This window comes from Micropterus salmoides, unplaced genomic scaffold (genome assembly GCF_014851395.1).
Source record: "Micropterus salmoides isolate LMB-PRFRI ecotype aquatic unplaced genomic scaffold, ASM1485139v1 Ms_hic_scaffold_15, whole genome shotgun sequence".
NCBI classification, from domain to species: domain Eukaryota; kingdom Metazoa; phylum Chordata; class Actinopteri; order Centrarchiformes; family Centrarchidae; genus Micropterus; species Micropterus salmoides.
Genome location: NW_024040596.1, coordinates 16,292,995 through 16,314,330, shown reverse-complemented (window position 1 = coordinate 16,314,330; position 21,336 = coordinate 16,292,995). Strand labels below are relative to the sequence as shown.

The 21,336-nt window shown below is 38.5% G+C and overlaps 1 protein-coding gene across 2 annotated transcripts; it reads left to right on the top strand.

Annotated features, from left to right (window-relative positions):
* Nucleotides 1-945: 945 nt before the first annotated feature.
* LOC119904159 (rho GTPase-activating protein 6-like) lies at nucleotides 946-21,124 on the top strand. Of its 2 annotated transcripts, none has more exons than XM_038720615.1 (13): nucleotides 946-1,225; nucleotides 11,516-11,675; nucleotides 12,338-12,409; nucleotides 13,151-13,413; nucleotides 13,623-13,818; nucleotides 14,030-14,085; nucleotides 14,193-14,343; nucleotides 14,457-14,605; nucleotides 16,114-16,293; nucleotides 17,075-17,172; nucleotides 17,360-17,616; nucleotides 18,308-18,382; nucleotides 18,467-21,124. In XM_038720615.1, the coding sequence occupies exons 1-13, from the start codon at nucleotides 1,076-1,078 to the stop codon at nucleotides 19,021-19,023; spliced, it is 2,364 nt and encodes a 787-aa protein (XP_038576543.1). In that variant the 5' UTR covers nucleotides 946-1,075; the 3' UTR covers nucleotides 19,024-21,124. The 2 variants fall into 2 exon arrangements, with proteins under 2 accessions (XP_038576543.1, XP_038576544.1); XM_038720616.1 differs by lacking the exon at nucleotides 946-1,225 and adding an exon at nucleotides 6,344-6,869.
* The last annotated feature ends 212 nt before the right edge of the window (nucleotides 21,125-21,336 follow it).

Here is a 21,336-nt window from a genome sequence, read left to right as displayed (position 1 = left end):
CTCCCACAGGAAGAATCTGTTCCCAGGGCACTACATGCCAAGTATCTGCAGCTGCCTGATGGAAAAGATGCAGTGTGGTCAAGGGAGGACAGTAAATTTAGGCAAGGTCTGTCCAATGTTTCTGTCACTCTGAGGGCCTCAAAATACTCAACATAAGTGACATCAAAATTAGAGGAATTAAAAGGTTAATTTTAATAAAAGTGCTCCACTAGAAATTCAGATGCCATGAATCCTTGCAAATCAGCAAATACCACTATTGTTCAACAAAGAACTCTATAACTGGCCCAGTTAAAACTGATAATGTCATACTGTATAATCAGATTACAAAAAGCATCAGTGTTATATTTAGAGTATGTTTGGTGTCCTAAAACAATATGCTTCTTTCTCATATAAACTTCTTAGTTTATGTCATTTCTAAAGTTTGTGTATTAAATAATTTAATTTCAGTGACTGGGATATATAGGCTACAGGCTAAATATGGAAACTGATATATTACATTTACATTTGAAATCTGGCTTGTGGTATATTATTTTGACTGCTGTTTTTCGAGTGGCTAAATTCAATATCTAAATAAATACTAGTGCTTACTAGAATATTGTCTTTCTTTCTAGTAGGTCATTTCTTCCAGTGTTTTTTTTTACATAAACAGTAGGTGTCATGTTTGAAAGCTTAATTACCTTTGTGTTTACACTGATTGGTGTGCATAATAATTCACCTTTTTAATTTAACAGCATGAGTAACTTAATCAAGCACACACTTAGTCACAGGCATAAATAAAGGACTGTTTTCCCTGATAGCTGGGTGCATGCTTAATTCTTTGTTTGGGGGGAAAGGGAAATACAATGTCATACTTTTAAACCGTTATTAAAAGCATGAAAGGAAGAAGTAGGCTACGAGGGAGGTGGAGGAGGTGACCAGTGACTCCAGGCGCTTATTTCATAATACTGAGCATGGTGACTCGTTGGGGACCTGCTGCTGTGAAACGGTGCTACTCCTTCATTCCGTTTGGACTTGTGGCAGAGACATGAACTTCATCTTTTTCTTTAATCACAACTTAACCAGCTAAAAGGAGATAATGTCCGCTCAAGGATTGTTAAGCACCGTTTTCTCATGCTCGCTTAGCCCCAAAACTATTTCCAAGCGGAGACTGAGGAAGACCAGGAGCTTGGACCCTGCGCTGCTGATGCGACATTATGGTACCGAAGCCGAAGAGACATCGTACAAGGTCAGTGACCTGATATTTTCGTGGTGCAGGTGATCGAAGTAGTTGTCAGATTAGTCAGCACGAAGAAACCCATTGTTGCCAGAGATGTCTGGATTTGTCGATTTATCGTGCTTCCCAGTGTTTGGAATGGAGATGATAAATCAGGTCGCGGGCTGTGATGATAAGGGTTAGAGACGTTGTTGGCGTTAAATGAGTTTAATTATGTTGATGACTGTAATGACGGCAATTTAATTTTTATAAACTGGGGCGGGGGCGAAACACTTGATGACGATGACAGCTGACGATGTGATTTTTAAAACTTTGTGCTTTTGACTTGCTGTTTTATTTTCTCATTGCATACACGAAGTACTACTTACAAGAACTGAAGCTCGAGAGCGAGGGGCGCAGCGTTGTAGCCTACAACCACAAATTCCGGAAGTGGCTGGAATTCCCTAAAGGATGATGTAGCCAAGTACAGGGTGTTGGTATTTTCCTTTGATCTTAAGCAAACACATTGCTGTACATTGTGGTGCATTCAATTATTGTTTTCTCCCGCTATTGCAACATCACAAATTCTGTGACTAACAAGATAGGTTTTTAGCTTAATGTGTGTACCAAACCCCTTAATGCACTATAATTTTGTAGCTGCGTCACTAGATACCCAAAAATGATTCAACTCATTCCTTTTTGATAAAATGATGTCAGGAGAAGCCTTTGCTTGCGCCAGCTTGCTGATCGTCTGCCGATAGAGGTGTGACTGGAACACTTTGTCACATTTGGCAAGTGTTTAGTGAGACTCAAAAAAAAAAAAAAATTGGCTTGTTCTCCTACATCATTATATAAACTTGGAGGTGGAGTGCTGGAAGAAACTGTGATGAATGTTGATGTCATCATGGCCTGTGCAGTAAAGTACAACAAACTACAATTTTCTGCATTTACTGATGTATTCAAATCAGCCTCAGAGAAGAATGTAGGCCTACTGCCACCACACTAAGTAAAGCAGCAGTAGCAGTCCAGTAAATGCGTAATTAAAAGCAATGGCATTTCTGTTATAGCTTTTCCATATTAACAAAGAAAACACATTACCTGAGTTATCACTGCAGCGCCTGTACAAAAAGATTACTGGTGTTCTCTTAAAGAGGAGGTTCCTCATTGTGCCATTTCATAGCATAAAGAACAGGGAAAATACATAAGCACACATGTAAAACCCATTACAGTGACCATCTGCATCTCTTCTTTCATTGGAGATAAATTTATTTCAGATTTATAGCAGTAAGCAGCGTCATATTGAGCCAATCTGTTAAATTGGTCCTCATGGTAACACTGTTTGTTTAGTATAATCTAAATGTATTACAGACGTGACATCGTAATAGGCTTGTAATGAATACCAGGTATGTGGTCCCTCTTACAGTCATCAACAAGAACCCAGATCCATACAGCCAGAGCCCATAGAAATGCAATCACGGTGACTCTGAAAAACGTGTATTAATATTGGAGACAGCTCTGTGTCTGAGAGGATATTTAATGTGATTTATGACTTTGGGGCGTGATTGCATGCTGCCTACACCATTATGCTTTTGCCAAGCACTGTAAAGTTGGAAAATGTTACCTCCACTGCAACACCAACATTAACAAGCTGAGACACATTTTAAAAATGTAGTTGTTATATTCTTATTAATTCCTGATGAAATTTACCACTACTAATACACAACCTTTTGGGATATTTGTAGACAATACAACTCCACTACTGTATTCTTAGAGCATGAGAGCGTGTATCATCAGCTTTAGAGCTCCTACATTACACTGAGAAGAACTTCAGCCAGTTCAGCTAGGGTCTGAGGTGTGAGATCCTTCCTGGAGACTCACATGACTACGCTGTCCACTTAAACTGGCAGTAAGTAAGTGCCTCAGTCTATAATAAAAGTCAAATTGTCTGGGTGTGCAAACCAGCAGTTAATTCAGGGACAATAGTATCTAAGATACTGTCTCAACAACATTAGGGAAGTCAGGCTGACAATGTTTCCCCTTTTGCACAAAACACTGCTGTACCTCCGCCCAGCAGCCCCAGCTCTACCATATTCTCTTTTTATGAGATGTAGCTCATACTATATGTCTTGTACCTCAGGCGGTCCAGACCTCTAAATATAAAAAGTTACTGTATTTAATGTTTTGAATGCCATCCAGTCTATATGTATTGTGCTTAGCAAAGACTAAATCACATGGGCAAACATAGGTTTTGAATAAGACTGGTGCCACGACATGCTTATGATGAGTCTATAATCAGAGGAAATCCATCATTGAGATGTGTTTGATCATACTTTAAGTCTGCTGACTACCCTAGTGTATGCTCTGCTATATGTCTGTAATGCATGATTCAAATTATCATGCATAACTTAATGTAGCATGATGCTGCAATTAAAAACACATACTTTCTCTTCTATTAAAGGGAGTTTCAGAGTGTCATTATTTTATAATGCTATAAATTGCCTTCCATAGGTTGAATATCACCGTGCTCTATTAGAGGCGTACTCACTCAGGGTCTCAGTAGCCTGAGCTGAGATGGAAAGCAGAGATGTCTGGTTTACATGTAGAAAGCCACAACTCCTAATTCTCACAGTAGAGCAGCATGACCTGATCCTTGGCTACAGTCCCTCAGGCACATATTTCTTCCTACAAGGAGAATGTCCATTTGCATGGCATGGAACTAAACCTGCTGGCTTCAAACTGCAGCACCGTAGCATCCAGTTTGTGTCTGAGAAGGAGAAAAATAAACTGTGGGTTAGATGTAAACATACGTGGTTGATCATTGTTTCACATCAATTCAGTCAAATCTCACTTTCAATTACCTCTGTGTGGTTACATAACTGACATGTATGATCAGCTTGCTGCAAGTAGCTAGAGTATGTGTCTCCACTCAGAAGGGGTGTAAAAATGAGTTAAGATGGTAGAAGAAAGGCATATGAACTGTCTTGGGTGTAGTTATTATACAGGCAAAGCATCCTACTACTATTCCCCAGTTCTACTCAGTGTATCACACTCAACAGTGCAACTTGCCATCAGACGAGATTAATATGTTTACTGAAGAATATTGTTTTAGGCTCAAAATTCAATGAACACACTGGATTGTGGGAGAGGAGACAGAACATCAAACAGTGAAAGTTTTATGAGATTTGATAATTGTGGAGTGTTTTGGTTTGGAGGACAATAAGTTAAGGCAGCATTAACAAAATGTATATTAAAGTTAATTTTAGGTATTTCCTCAGCAACCTGCAATACATTTGAACTGCACTGGTCTCCTGTATACATACGCCCGGCATATTGCACTAGAGAACTGATCTTGAAATGTTTTGGATGTCTTACAGTAAGAATGACATCCCACTGCAAGTCAATTACTAATATGACTGATGGATTCCTTATCTGATCCACATATGTGTCTAGCATTGGTTACAGTCCATATTTAGGATTCATTTGAACTGATTTTGCATTTATTTTGGGACTATTATTGGAGTAGCTTCTGGATATGAAGACCTTCTGAGATACTGGAAAATACTGCCTTTTGGTTAAAAGCTTTTTGTAAAAACCTCACTTATTAATAATTTACATTCAATGTATTTTCCTTTTTCTCCATTCTGTTTTAATAGTGATGAAATAATGTCTGTGATTTTGAAAGGAACCCAGACAGCGTGTGATGTAATAGTCATTTATTTGATATAATACACAACCCCTCTAGTTACTCTGTGTAACTGTGTAGCCAGATCAGATATGCAACTATGAAATATATTTCTACACTGGTTTCCCTTAGGAAACCAGCAAATTGCAGGAACTTAGAAAGCCTTTAGAGGGAGCCATTCATCATTCTGTTGCAGTAATGTAGTGACCAAATGAGGACATTAATCACTGGGACAAAGATTAAGGGTAGGTAGCATTCAAATATGTGTCCACTCATTTTGTATCAAGTAAAATTTTTTAATTATAAGTTTTATAAAAATACACACCGCTATCCTGTTACTGTTGCTGTTATTTATATACAGAATGTTACTTCAACAATGTTTTATTGTGTGCTAAATAATCACTGGCCATATATTTCAAATGCCATTTTAATCTTATTGTCATTCCCTTTATGTCAGGCTGGAGGAGGCTGAATCTATAGTTCTGTGGTAGATTAAAAGATTATGGTGGGTGTTGTTTTTTTGTTTTTTTTTACGTGCCTAATTACGAGCCTAATATGACAGTGTTTCTCTGGGCATCAGAATCCATGCAGGTGTTTGATGATTTTGAATATTTATTCCACATAATGTCAAATGTTAGTTACTAATTTAGGCCTACTGTGCTGTTGGAGTAAGTGTTTAGATGGAAGGTTATCTGCATTCCTCCAAGACCCATGGAGGAGGGATGGCCTGAAGGAGAAAGAGCTTGGAGGAAACTGCAAACTCTCTGTTACAAAGCCATTTAATCTTCCAAGATAAAATATATTTCAATTAAAATCCAGCTTTTTTTTTTTTTTAGAAAATGTGAAGATTTAGAGACTCATCAAATCTGTGTTCCCTCTTTTGCCATCTCTCAATAATGATAAAGCTGGAAAGGTTCAAAAGCAACAACAGTGTTGAAAGTAGGGCTCCAATTAAAATACAAATATTTTCGACTGTGATCCCAATTAGACTTCTGGCATAAACCAAACTATATTTTCCCTGTGTATCTGTAATGCAAGGAGTTTTGGTTTTATTGACATTATTTTGGTAAGTCACTTATGATTTGTATCCAATCACCAAGCTAAAGGTTGTGTTGTGTGATAACGTTAGCTAGCAAAACATTAGCTCAACAGCTCGAATACAATTCTGTTCACTTTTAGTTTTTTGGGCAGTTATGGATGAATTTCACAACTGTGGCACAGTAACGGTACAGTAAAGTTAACTTGCATTACAGTAAGTTAGTCATTAACATTATAACGTACATCCATGATAATTAAGTAAGTTCGCTGGAGTTTATTTGTTTGTTTTTGTTAGTGTAACGTTATCATCAGTGCTGTAATTCGCCTTGACTTGTTCTCCTTAGAAACGGTGGCTGATGCTCTCGGGTAAGTTATTGTATTTAGGGCGACACGCCTTTCCAAACATTTTTTTGTAAGCTGGGTGGAGCGATATCCTTTCAAGTACTAACCTGTTGTATACAGTCTACGATACCGACACACTAATCCCTAGCGTTGATTAAACACGCAGATAGCGACCTTTCTCGAAAAAAAGACTTTTTCGTGACTGAACGCTACCTGTAACGTTATGTGTGACGTGTAATGTTACCTAACTTAACGTAACGTTACAGTCCTGGAGGTCCTTCTCTTCCCCTCCTCAGATGGGGTTTCTTCTGTTAACTTGTGAGCTAACTCAAGAGTACTGGCACCTGACCCCTCCCAGTCCCTGTATCAGTGGTAATATTACTCACAGGGACTTTGTCTCCCACCGTAATGTAAATCAGTCGTTGAACTTGCTCCACTTTTAAGCTGCGAGCATGTGGACTGCATTTATGCGGGGCGTTTCGTCTGGAGTCAAATGGCGTCACTTTATTTGGCAGTAAGTGGCAGTCGACACGTTTGAGAGGGGACTTCTCATGCATGGCGACTGGAGTATATGTAACGGGGGGACCCCTTTTCGAGCGAAGCATCGCGTATCTTGTGAGTAGCTGCTGTTTGTCTCACTTACAAAAGTGGAGGAAACAATTACAGGGGGCCAAAAACACAATGACATAAACGCATTTATGTAATGGCAGCCAGACTTTGGAAAGTAGCCTATTGAAACATCCTAAAAGGCGTGGAAAAAATGTTTAACCTGCAAATGTGAGTGGTGTTTTTGATGAATAGCTTTTTTTCCCAGCGATGCTTAATTTTATTGTAACTGTACTACACTGACTGACACACCAACGTTTCTGTGATTCCCACTCCTGCATCTCCACTTCTTCCCAATCCCACTTCTTGTGCACAGTTGTGTCATTACAAATTAGTCAACATCAATAGTTTGTTAATTGCCCAGCCCTCCAAGGACCCTTTCTTAATAATAAAGACATTACCTTGAAAGCAAAGAACAAATATTAGATATCTACTTGAATTTCAAACAGTGTACTCTGTGGAGCACATTTATGTAAGTTATTCATTTATTTTAAGAGTAAGGGAATGTGAGAAATTGAATTACTTTTTGTGTTGCTGCCGGTCGTTTCCGAGTTTTAAAGGATCAACACACCAGTATTGTTTTGGTTTTGTATACTTATAAAAAGTGACACGATACGGGACAAATGTCTGCAATTGTATGCAGTTTTTAAACATCTCATGCTGAAATTTAGTGTTGAAGAAAATAAAAACAAGAATGTGGACAGAGTTATAGGAGCTCTTGAGGAAAACTCTTCCCCTGCACAATGCCCATTGAATGGCTTCCTGAGCACTGACGAATATTCATCACCTCCCTGGAGCTAGTTCAAGTGTGGTTGATTGGTGTAATCAGAGCTTTCAATCTTGCTATTTTGTATGAACTACCTTGCACGTTTCCTCTCATTGTATTCCAGAGAGCACTAACAAAAGCTTTGCTTTTCAACAAGGCTTTGAAAAAAAGTACTGGACTGCCAAGGAAAGTGCACCTTGCTGTGGATTCACTGGGAATGGTTCAGTTGGTGTGCTTGTTATTGCTGGCTTTGTTGCAGCAGTATAGAAATAGGTGACTAAAAACAAAAACAGGAATATTTGTAATGTATGATCAATCAATTGACTATAAATATTGGTATCAAAATTGCAAAAAATTTTATTACCATGTAGTTCAAATGTCAAAAGAGCAACAGTAAAAAGGGTTATAGCACTGTTAGGCTTCTTTCTGTAAAGTCAGATGGCTCATGCTGTTGCTGAGAGGCAGCCAGGACAGATATAGTATTTTAATTTTACATCATAACGTACCTGCTTCATCACTGACTGTTGCAATCATGCCCTCAGTGTAATAAGAAACAATGACTGGGAGCAGCTGTTTGAGTCTGACATTCTTCCATTGGGACAAATTTGAAAAAAATTATAGACTAAAAGGTTATGTTAGAAAAAAGCCACAATATGTAATTATTGTATAGGCATTTTTTATTCTGATATCCATCTGACAGTAGTGGATAAGTGAGTTTCAGCGTTCTAACCAAGCGATTATGCACTCAAAAATCATGTCTGGACATGAACCACTCAAACCTATGATTGTGGAATAGCTAAAGGTATTGCATCAAACTGTGGTAGGCCTACACAATACTTGGTATTTTGGCACAAGCAAAGTTATTCACTTTTAATATAAGGACATCACTTCACTTATGGAGAGAGAAACTGTGGGAAGCCAGCTGACCCTCACATCAGATAGGGAGAAAGTTTCCACTCCCATATAGTCACACGAGAGGAATGTCTGAACAAAAATGGTTAGATGACAGCAAATATGACTGTATATTGATGTTGCCTTTTTGTGTCCCTGATCATATGTTGCCATGCTTAAATGATGGAAGTGAGGGCAAAAAACAACATAGCATAAACATATTTATGCTGTGAGCTGTCTATAGTTTATATTTCAAATTATCATTACAAAGTCTCTGTATGATATTCTGAGCTGCTGTGATAGAATAAGGCACTGTCAATCTTTTGCACAATTAAAATGCACTTTCTGTAATAAAACACCTACAAGCAAAAATCCTATTATGTGGGGGACCCTGTGACAAATCAGATGGGAATCTGTGATCTTATTTGTGTCTGTTTAGGAGTTTGATGTGAAAAAGTTTGAGAACCATTGTACTAGTGTAGAATGGTAAACTACACCTCCATTTGTTAGACGCTTTGTTTTAAAACCAGAGCGGAAATGGAAAGCCTGGAGCAACAAACTAATCTAAAATATCTAATGCTCTTTATTACTTGCCACTTTATGATATAGTCAGTACTGTAGTCCCCTGTAAGTAGTATTTGTGTATCTTCTTGTCTTGTTCTTGTGATTCCAATATTGTGCATTATCATGTGGACTAAGTGTTTTGTCACACCCCTAATATGATGTTAAATGTCCTCACCTCTTTTCAACACAAAGTGACACCCTTGGTTTTTATCTAATCCTCTGAAGTTAGCCTGCTCTGGAGCAGGTTAGCCATGCAGCATAGGTTGACATGGTGAGCTACCCTAGATAACAGTGAGTCAGCAAACCCAAAGATAACTGGCTAACCCACTAATTTCACCTGGGAGGATATTAGCATTTATTATTGCTTAATTTGTCGAGCAAAAACATGTCTGAGTCCCACCTTCTAGACTGTGAGGATTTCCTGCCTTATTTTGTCTTTTGTCAGTAGATGTCAGTACATTGAGCATCTTTAGGTTTTGGTCAAACAAAACAAGCCATTTGATGATGAATGTAGGAAATTGTGTATTTTCTGACATTTTATATTCTGAATGATTAATCAATTTAATCAAGAGAATAACCAGCAGATTAATCTGTAATAAACATAATTGTTAGTTGAAGTTCTACAGTTGAAATGTATTTACTGTAGATTAAATGGATTGAAAGGTAGCCATACTGTGTTCATCCAAATAGTAAGATGTAATACTATTCATTAACATTAACAACTTATAATGAATTGTGTCTACCTCTAAATTATTTCCCGCTTGGTTCTCCATTACAACTGGGTACAAGCTAGTGTCCGCTGCCTTTGTACCGTTAACATATGGCTGAAGAAAATATGCTTGTAAGTTCACAATATCTGTACATACTGTACTGTATAGTGTACTTTGTCATATTGTATTTGTGCTAGAAAATAGTATGCTACTGTAGCATAGACCTAATTCTCATTTAATGGGACTGAGCCACTTTAGAGTAAGCCTTATCCTGATAACGAGTTTCTAAGCCTCTTTGGAACATGGCTCATATGATTGGCTTGACTGTACTGGATCAAAGCACTGTAATCTCCAGTGTGGAGATGCTCAAAGGTTGAGAATTTCAGATCAGATTATTTCCCCCGTCATTAGTACAGTACTAAACCTTCAGAATGGCTCATCTGTAGTATCGTCTACTAATATAGACATTGTTTATGAAATGTTTTGATTTACTGCTGACAAAAAAATCAGTGGAGTATACACCGAAATTAATGAGCAGAGTAGGGAAAGAAATAAGATGAGGTATTTCACATTTAAGAGCATATGTTAAAGGGTTTGCTATTTGTACATTAGGACTGCGCAATATGACCAAAAATGTTATCACGATAAAAACATTTCATATCATTTGATATTGATAATTATCACGATATATGTCAAATCATTATTCCTTTCAAGTTTTAAGGCTGATTTTTGCTCCTGAGTGAAAATTGAAGAAACCAGATGGTTAATTATGTGGTTTTCTTTTTGGTCAGAATGTGACAAACACTTGATGCCAAACAGTAGATCACTTAACAAATCTGATGTAGAACATTCAAAACTATTAGACCAAATATTAATTAACGATATATTGAACATTAATTATATTATTGAGAAAAATTATGTTGCGATAATTATCATTATTGTTTTATTGCCCAGCCCTAATCTACATAATGAGTATTCTTGCTGCTTTCTCTGGTAAGAAAACTTATTCAAATCAGGTTTTGGTTTTGCAAACTACTTCCTACTAAAAATCCCTGTCAGTGTTAAATTACTAGCATGCTAGCATGGGACAGATGTCCCATGCTAGCATCAAGAAGTTAATATCATTTAGGGCTGAACAATTTTGTAAAAATATCTATTTGCGATTGACTGATAATGTTGCAATTGCGATATTAGAGGGAATCCTTTTTGCATAATTATTCTCATTTTAATTGAAATTCATCTTTAAGGGGATAATGATGGGATTTTTGCAAGGATCTTTACGAAACAAAGATGTTCTCTTAAGTCTGTAGAATATGATGTGTAGGCCAGGACATCTTTGCAGCACAATATTTAATTTAAAATGGGATTTTGACACACATTTCGCTATAAAACAAATATTGCACCTCCTGTGATTTGAAAATTGCAGTAGGCCATATTGCAGTTTTGCTAAGCTTTCGATTAATTGTTCAGCCCTAACACCATTTAGGCATCTCTGAAAACAAACTTCACGGAGTTAGCTGTCAGATTTTGTCACTGGAAACCGCAGATGATTTATGTTGACATTCATGTCAGCTCTTAAGTGAAGCAAAGAGATCAGTCAGTTCATGCAAACTGAGGGCCTGTAGAAAGTGTGGTTTGTCATGATCTTTGAAAGTGACAGCAATGATGAATGTATTTAATGTTTTGTGTGAATACTGTGTGTGTGTGTGTGTGTGTGTCTTCAGGGGGACTTCACCTGGAACAGCGAGTCAGGACGTAGCGTTGGCCTGAAGCCCGTCCCTCTGCAAAGCCTTTCCGAGTTGGAGAGGGTTCGTCTCCAGGACGTGGCCTATAAACGATTGTTACAGGATCGCAACCTTGGCTGCCACATCACCATCCCTAAATGTACTTTAAAACACACACACACACACACACACACACACACACACACACACACACACACACACACACACACACACACACAAATAGTCCCCATCCTTATTCACCAAGTTGCTATTCTGTCCCAAGCAAAATGGCAGAAAGTGTTTCTCTTTCTGTTTTGTTTTATTGTATTTTACATGCAAATAATTATTTTCCTTTTTGTGTAAGGGTGTAGTGCTCATGTTTGAGTGTGATAAATGCTTGATGCTTAATTGATTTCATGGTAAGATTATCTACCTTAAATGTACACTGTAATTGTCTGTTTAATTGCAGACCATTGTTGTTGTTGAGAAAATGTTTTTCTTCTTATTGTGGTTCTGTAGTCTTGTAACCTTGTCATCTACTCCCAGTCAAAACTTTTAGAGTGCCATTTATGGTACTAAGTAAAATAACGATAATGTTAACGATACGTGTTGATACTGATGATACACCTGTATGGGGGTTATGAATTAACATTCAAACTCCCTGTTTTTGTCTTGACTCTTTATGAACAGTTTGTCTGCATGTGTTCGCTCTTTTTATTGCAAAACCATTTAGGAAAGGAGACTAAGAATATTAACTGGAGCAAGCAAAAGCAGGAATATGTTAACAAGGCTTCTTTATTTAAGTGATACTTCTTTTTTCAGATGGCCACAAGAACAAGAAGTCACTTAGGCTGAAGTTGGATTCATTATCTAAAGAGAAGAGTAAAGACAAAGGTAATGTGGGATGTACTAAATATACTATACTATAGGCGGAATGTTAGTGTTCTCCATTTGCACGTTGTCTTTAAATGATCATTTCTAATGCACTCATTTGATGACCCATTGTGGATATTATTTTTAGTCTTTGCAAGCCAGTGAAGATAAGTTCGTTTGTAGGTCTGTGGAAGAGCCACTGAGTCCTGTCAGAACTTTATTCCCTGCTAGTTTCTAGTCTAGTCTTGAAAAGATTCCTTTTGGCTGAAGCTGTATAGACTCACTGAAGCAGACATTCTCAGCTGTTTATACCCATGGAGCACTGAGTGATCAGAATCTACAGTACAGTAAAGAAGTCTCAGAGGGAGCTGTGATCTTCAACTGCCGCGCCCGCTGCAACAATCTGGCAGGAAAGTGATGTTCTCTGTCAGACAGGCAGTCGAGGGAAATAACAAAAACAATCTTAAGTGGTGGCTCATTCATTACAGCCTATCCTCTGGCATGACCAGCCCTCTCTTTCCTCTTTTGTTTACAAAGGCACTTCAGAAAGTATGTGTGCCCTGACTATGAATGTGAACTGCAGAGCACTGTTCTTGGGATTTCGCTTGTCATATTTGTTTTAAGGAGCATTTATTTCAAATGTCAAGTTTGAATATAAAGCATGAATGCAGATCAAATTCTTAAAATATACAGTGTGCTGACATGACTGATGCATCAAGATGAACTTTAAGTCTCACCGTCTTGCCCTTCCCCCTCACACAGAGACTATACCCCAGGCGTTTGGCATACCATTGTCGCAGGTCATATCCAACGACCGCACACACAAGCAGCGGCATGATACCCCACGGGGGGAGCACAGCGACCCCACTGAGTTGATGCTATCCTTCCTCCACCTCACCTCCAACATCAAAAGGGCCAACAAGGAGTTCTCCAGCAGTAACTCGTCCCTTAGCTCCACTTCTGAGACTCCTAATGAATCAACTCTGCCCGGCACTCCAGACTCAGGCCCACGGACACGCAGAAGGGTAGGCTTTTATCTGTCAATAAATCTGACACGCTGTTGAAGAGCAGCAGGAAGTCTGTCTGATTAAACTTGCACACTAGATCTCTCTAGGAATTTGTGACCTTTTTTGGATAGTCACTCAGCGGGTGGATGATGCAGTCATTAAATGACTGCACTGCATTTTAACACTCACAACAGTCACTGTATGGTTGGTACCTATCTGCTTGACAGGGTGGAGTATCTGTGGATTGCATCACTGACCTTGATGACAACCAGTCTCGGCTTTTGGAGGCCCTCCAGCTGTCTCTGCCAGAAGAGGCAGCTGGCAACAGGAAGAAACACCATGACAAAAAGCTCAGCCTTAACCCTATTTACAAACAGGTGCCCAGGGTAGTGGATCTCTGCTGCCAACACCTGGAAAAATACGGTACACATTATCAAAGTTGAAAAGTAACACTAAGAATAGCTCAAATAGTGTGTAGTTTATGCTATAGAAATGTCCAGCATAGCTCTAACACATATCTCTCTAACAAATGCAGTTTGGTCAGTACCTTGTCAGTCAGATATTTTGAGCGTCTTTTGAAGTTGAATATTAGACACAATGTTGGCACTAAAAGAGCATCTTCATCTTTGCTCAGGCCTGCAGACGGTTGGAATTTTCCGTGTTGGGAGTTCCAAGAAGAGAGTACGACAGGTACAATTTCAGCTGGTTGGCTTTAACACACCCCATGCATTTCAATAAACTGTATCAACTATGAGCGACATATTTGCTGTAATTAATTGTAACAATATCTCACCCAGCTTCGTGAGGAGTTTGACCAGGGATGGGAGGTACATTTGTATGAGGAGCACAGTGTTCATGATGTAGCTGCATTGCTAAAAGAGTTCCTCAGAGACATGCCTGACCCACTGCTAACAAGAGAACTCTACACGGCCTTCATCAGCACAATGTGTGAGGAGCACATACACACACGCAAAAAAATAAGTCACAATTCTTCTGTAAACGTTCAAGTCGTGTGGTGTTTTTTTAAATTGATGTCAATGTGGTGGCCTTTTTTTCTGCAGTGCTGGAATATTCAGACCAAGAGAGCGCCATCCAGCTCCTGATATTTTTGCTTCCTCCCTGTAACAGCGACACGCTGCAGCGCCTCCTCTGCTTGTTGTCCACAGTGGCTGCACATGCCGAAGACAGTCTAGACAACGAGGGTCGTAAGGTAAAGAAACTGGACATTCCCCGTTTTTATGGCAGTGTTGGAAGCACACCTGCTTTTGTTTGGCCTGTGACAAGATGAACACAAGACAAGGTGTCGATATTTTATTCAAAGTTGACGCTTTGACAATGCATTGGGATTAAACGTATGCGGACAGGCGCTGTTGGCAGTATGTCACACATTTTGACTTGTGGATTCAACCAGCAAGTTAAAAAAATATATGGTAAGGAAAAGACCAACTATCACAGAATGATCCTGAATAGCGTAAATAAACTGTTTACAACCTTAATGGGATAGTGACGAATTCCAGCAGCCATCTGAAGGCAGTAAGACAGATGTTTGTTACATCTGCAGCCTCTAATGTGAAGGAACGTGCTGTAACAAAGCATAGCGCGTTATGCATGGTGACCCACTGTTGGAATCTTGATTAGCATAACCAACATAACCCCCTGCTGCACAAAACAACCCCACACAAACGCTGTCCATCTAAATTCATCATACGGTTTGGACATCATTTATTTCTCCAGTTTATTTACAACAAGAAGCATAAGGAAATTTTGACATAGTGGGAAACAGTTTTTATCAACTTCTACATATTGGGCCTATAGATAACAGTTTGCTGAAAAATTGTCATTGAAATCCCTGATATGATATGAAAGATATGAGATGGTAATGTGAAAGGCTGAAAGATAATGATTGATCATCACAATCTCCTTTTTTACATATTTTATATAAATTTCCCACAATGCATTTACGAATAGCGAAGTGTCTAAAGCACTTTATCAACTCATTGTCCTTGTGAACATGACTTTGCCGTTTCCCCGGGTCTTTGCTGTTTGACCTGTGCCCAAATTCACTTTTGTTGTAATGGTCACCTTTTTTTGGTAATCTTACTTTTTGACGTCTAATCATCACAGTGGAGATTATTTTTTTCCCAGGGATTTAAACCAGTTTATTCTTGGCCTTGGTCCTAGAGCATACATACTGTAACTGAACAAGAAGTGTGCTTGGTCTCTTTGAACAAAAGAATGGAGAGCCGGCCTTTTTGATGGTGGCAGAGCTGTGTTTGGTGCACATTCCCAACATTTCCAGGGAGTGCCAGGGATCGTCCATTTACAGCAAAAGAGTCAGACTCTTAATATGATATGCGTGTATGAGTATTTAATCCTATGGGTAAGGTCATGGGCAGACCAAAAGAAAATCTAGGATAAATTAGCTCCATTGTTAACTTTTATATAAATCATTTCAGTCTAGAAAAAATCTTGTAATTGCAGTGGTCAAATTTGGGTAATCGCAGATAATAATTTGGCACTGAAGTGACAGGTTTATTAGCAAAGGTGCTGGACTAGAATTTATTTTAACCGGAAGATAATGGCTTAAAAATAAAATACATTTTAATTAAAGAAATCTATCATGTCGTCCCTCATTTCAATGTGGGGCAAGTAAAAGTGAAAGTGTGGATGTTCAGTAGACTGTCCAGTCAAATAAATTCTGCCTTCTGATTTGTTTAGATCACAGGAAACAAGATGACATCACTCAATTTAGCTACCATCTTTGGACCCAACCTCTTACATAAGCAGAAAAACTCAGACAAAGAGTTTGCCGTCCAGAGTTTTGCCCGTGCAGAGGAGAGCACAGCCATCATCGGCGTAGTCCAAAGGATGATCAATACATATGATACACTATTTATGGTAAGCCATCTTTAATGCACACCAAAATACATTCAAGCAAAAGACAACCCTGGGTTTAATGTAACTATCTCAAAGTCTTAGTCAGGTCTTCTGTTGGCAAAATAGTGTTTATAAGGGAGTTCTTAAGCTTAATAGAGTGAAGCCACCTAATAAAATTTAAACATTATCTTTATGGGTTTTGACTAAGCTTTTACAGTTACTTGCAAGACAAAGTAGAATCACAGTAAAACACAAAACTTCATGCAGTTTGTTTTTTCTCTCCTGAACCTGGAGAGGTTAATAAATGTCATGTTGTTTATAGACAATGATTGGGAACAAGACCAAGATCCTCATCCACATTATGGTTTCTGCTTTTCACCAGAAACATAGCAGATGCAATTAATTCTGAATCTGAGAATGATCTGTTAAAGAAGCCAGAGGGGAAAGGCACATCAGACACTTGCTCTACAGTATTAGTTCTGTTTTTCTAAACTGCTGTTAATGAGTCTCACCAACAAACCATACACACAACATAAAGTCTCTGTTGAAATTGCATCATAGACACTATGTAAAAATTGTTGATGTAAAAGCGCAATTTACCAAATGCTCTAGTGATAATGCTGTTATTTGTATGCTTAACAGAAACGCTAACTAATTAATTTTGAGAAGTGTATACTTCTGTCATTGTTTGGTTCAGTTCAGCTGTGCTTACTTATTAAGGCACAGTGAAATTAAGGTAACAAAGAATAAAATGTTAGCTCTTCTTTTGAGCTTCAGTGAAACTGAGTTTTGATTCTCCCAGGTTCCTGCTGACCTGCAGAATGAGGTGCTGATTAGTTTGCTAGAAACTGATCCTGATGTTGTGGATTACTTACTGCGGAGGAAGGCCTCTCAGGACTCGTGAGTTCCCACCTTTTCTCTCTGTGTCTGTCCAGGGCCGAGGGTGGGGATGGGGGCCTGACAGCTATGTGTGGACTAAAATGCTGGACCCCACAAGTTTAAAGGGTTATTAGAGGGTTTGTGTCCCTCTGCCCAAGCCACGATCATTGTATATATGATATACATTGTGTTTCCTTTGTTACTGCAGAGAACCAGACCTTAGAGCAGAAAAGTCCTCTCTGACTGAGAGACGCTTATCCAATGACTCCATCAAAGCATCTAGTGGAGAGGTGTCTCCCTATGACAACAACTCCCCTGTCCTGTCAGATCAACTGCTGTGTAAATACCCAGAGGACAGCAGTCCATTCTCAGACATGACCCCCAGACATTCTGGGCAGTATAAACTCAGTGGCTATTCTAAAGACGGATCTGGCAGCACCTCTCCTACACCTTCTATGGACAAAGGTGAACAAAATCTATTGTAACATATACTTAAGATTTTTAAAAGTATAATTTAAAGGAATAGTTTGACAATTTCAGAACTTTGCTTATTTGCTTTCTTGCTGACATTTAAATGAGAAGATTGACACCACTCTCACGTCTGAGTATGTAGCTGGAGCAAACAGCCAGTTAGCTTAGCTTAGCATAACGGCTGAAAACGAGGGGAAAACCGCTAGCTGGACAATGTCCAAAGGCAACAAAATGTTTATAATAAGTATGTATTATAAACAGATTTATTATAAACATTTGCATATACAAATGTGCATACAACAGTATTCAAAGAAGATTAAAATCAATTGCAAATGGAATTTGCTGATACTTCGCCTCTCATCCATGAGGCTTCTTCAGTTCTAGATGAACTGAACTATGACCTAGATGACTTCACAGACATTTTACATACAACACATGCATTTATAAACATTTGCACCATTTGCTAGCTTTTTTCCAGTTTTTGTGCAAAGTTATGCTAACTGGCTGCTGGCTGTAGCTTCATATTTACCTAATGCTAACTCTAGATTAGTAGGTAGTCTTAGTCTTTCTTAGTTATGGTCAGAAACATCCTTAGCATGTTTTAGCTTTTTAAAACATATGTGAGAAATGCACTGTATTTTATATTAATATAATAATCAATTAAACCTCATTCTGTTCCTGTTAGAGGCCTCAACTGATCATTTCTGGGACACCTGGCATGAACTGTTCAGCAAGGATTTTACTGGCAATCATATCACCGGTAATATTATCTTCTATGCATGTTGTTGCAGATGGTCTTGAGATATGTAATGAATGCTGGATGTTAACGGATGGTTTCTCCCAGGCTCGCTTGGAGACATGTCGGAATGTGAGTCGTACGGATCATCAGAGGGGCTGAGCAGTCACCAAGGTAACAACAAGCTGCCCGTCAGGCCAAAACAAACCTCATTGGGTGTGCTGGAAATCAGGCCACACCTCCCAGTGACTCGCAGCAGCAGTGGACCTCATGACCAAAGAGGACAGGGACAACCGCAATCGTCATTACATCAGGGATTGACTGGCCAATCAGAAGCCGTCAGCTCGGACAACTTGGCACAAAGGACAGGACAGCCTGCATGTCCATTACTTAAGGTCAAGACGAATAGTTTGTCTCCCCTTCAGTACTCTGGGCAACTGAGGGAGACTCACATTTCTCACTCGATGCCCTCCCTCTTCACGTATCAGCCTGACACCCAAACCTCACAGCAGTCCCAGCAAAGCCCTGCCCTCCAGACTGTAGATGCCTCTGGGCCTGGGCAGGAAAAAGGCCATGGTACACCGAATTGTCAGACGGAGAGATGGCATATATGGCAGATACTATCAAAAGAAAATGCAGACGCCCTGCCTGAAACCTTGGTGTGATGCTTCCTTTGACTGTACTATACTGATAACTTTAAGAGAAAGGGGTCATTCATCATCATCAGTCACACACACAAACTGTTTCTTAGATGTGTTATTATTTTGCAAGGGGGTTTTAACTGTATAAATGTTGTTGAATATGTCAACATAATATAAAATGATTGCTTTATGGAATTTTGAATGTTTTTTAATGTTGAATGTAAAAATATAGATACTGTTTGTGTTGTAATATTGCTTTAAAGTTGTAGTTCCTTGATATATACTGCTACTACTTTAACACTGAGTTTTCTACTGTCTTAAGCGTGGAAATGCTGCAGCCTATGTGCGTATTACCACCCATGTCTTGATTTCTTTCATAATATGATATAAATATGTTTTGAATATGGGCTCTTACACTGTATTAAGTGTAATTTTAATGAACTTTTCAGCACTCACTGCCTGTGTATACATGCTATTTTTTGTATTTAAGAAGCAGGAATAATGGTTAAGCAGCATTATTCACGGGGATATATTTGTAAATGTAATGTACTTTGTAATTTAATGAGAAACAATTATACATGCTTGTTGCCCTTCTTGTCTGATACCTTTAAATCCAATGGAAATCAAATTGCACTCAAAGTTATGTATCATTAGCCTCAGTATGTGACTGGAGATCAGTCAGACTGTCATTAGTTAGTTATATCTTCAAAACTGTAGACAATTTGTAAGTACTGGAAAATGGCAGCCTGAATTTTAATTACTTTTGTGGTATGACATGAGACAACCTAAGCTAAAAACCTAAGAAGAGTCAAATAAGTGAGGGCATAGTGGCATAGGTCAGGACATGCAGTTATGAGTATATTCTGTTCAAGTTATACTTTGTTCAGAAGACCCCTCTCCACCTCCAGGCTAAAACAAGGACTATAGACAAATGTTTCTATTGACATGGGTGCCATGTGGTTATGGCAGGAGGTGGCACTTGTCAAACTTACTGAATGTGACAATGATTTTGTAATTGTGCAAAAAAAAAAAGTAGATACAGCAAAAATGTTTTTACAAGTTAGATGTATATTACCAAGAAACATGAAGCCCATGAGCGTTACTGGAATGTTAGTGTCTGTTGTCTCTCTCTGTCTATGCTTTTATTTGTATTACATTTGTATTCATCTTTGCACCTTAAGTGGGGCTATTGTATAAATTAATTAGATCTTTTTAGGCCATTTTTAGCATTATGTAATGATATACATCATACATTTGTATCTATACTCTTTAAAAGTGACAACAAATGACAAATTCAAATATGTTACCACCAGTGTAGAAAATGAATGTAAAAGTCAGTAGGGTGCACATTGAACTCAATTATGGAACCATTTTTCCTGGTGCCAGGTAAACATCTAACTTGACCCTCTCCCCCAGGAGGTCATTCAGGAATCAGCATGAAGTTAAAAGCAAATGGATACCTAATTATGGTGAGCAGTACAGATTCTGCTGTCTAAAATGTAGTTCAGAAGACAATCAAACAGTTACCCAAAGTGACCAGAAGAGGGTATCATAAGACCAGGAAATGGTGTTCCATTTCCTTGCCTCCTCACTGCCTAATCCTTGTGCATTGTGGAGATACAGTGAGTTTTAATGACTCATTACACTTTGAACAGCTATTAGTTTCTTCCTATTAGACTCCTTTTCTCACCATGATAGGAAAGATAGTAATTTCATGTGTTATGGAAGATGGTTTGAAAAGATCAAAATTTGCACTCTATCTTGTATGCTACCCCTGAAGAGTACATTTCTTTTTTCTGTTAATGAAAATAAGAGATCTGAGCTCAGACAATAACAGTAACATTACCATTAAATAAACCTTTGAAGTACTGGAATTGCAAGAGGTGCTCACAATAAATATGCAATTACGCAGGAAATGGCTAACATGGCAATCTGGTACAAATTACAGTTAGTTCAAAAAAATATAGAAATGCATATTTGAGGATACGACAGGATTGTTAGTTGCCTTAAAGTGATGAAAATGATTTATTGGTGGAATTGTGCAATTTCATAGAATGTCTGTATCAAAGTAAGTCGTCTGATTATGTTTTGACAATAAACTTGTCAAGTAACCTTGTTAAGCCAACCCAGGGGATTTCCTCAACACAAATTTCTGTGGTTAAACTTTCTAGACCATATCTGTCTCCACAGCTGTGTGAGCTGAGCTGTAGTTGGCCACCACACAGTCCCATTGTAACAAGACCAAATAGACAGAACAGGATGTCTTGATATGTTTTACAAAGAGTCACTGCCGTTTGCTTATACGCTTTTGCATCTGCTCCGCAAATGTAGCAGTCT

Bases quoted from the DNA above. Each gene is read 5' to 3' on its own strand.
- LOC119904159 (XM_038720615.1), top strand. From the start codon at position 1,076: ATGTCCGCTCAAGGATTGTTAAGCACCGTTTTCTCATGCTCGCTTAGC. The intron at 1,226-11,515 runs GTCAGTGACCTG...GTGTGTCTTCAG, and splicing joins CCGAAGAGACATCGTACAAG to GGGGACTTCACCTGGAACAG. The intron at 16,294-17,074 runs GTAAGCCATCTT...TGATTCTCCCAG, and splicing joins CATATGATACACTATTTATG to GTTCCTGCTGACCTGCAGAA.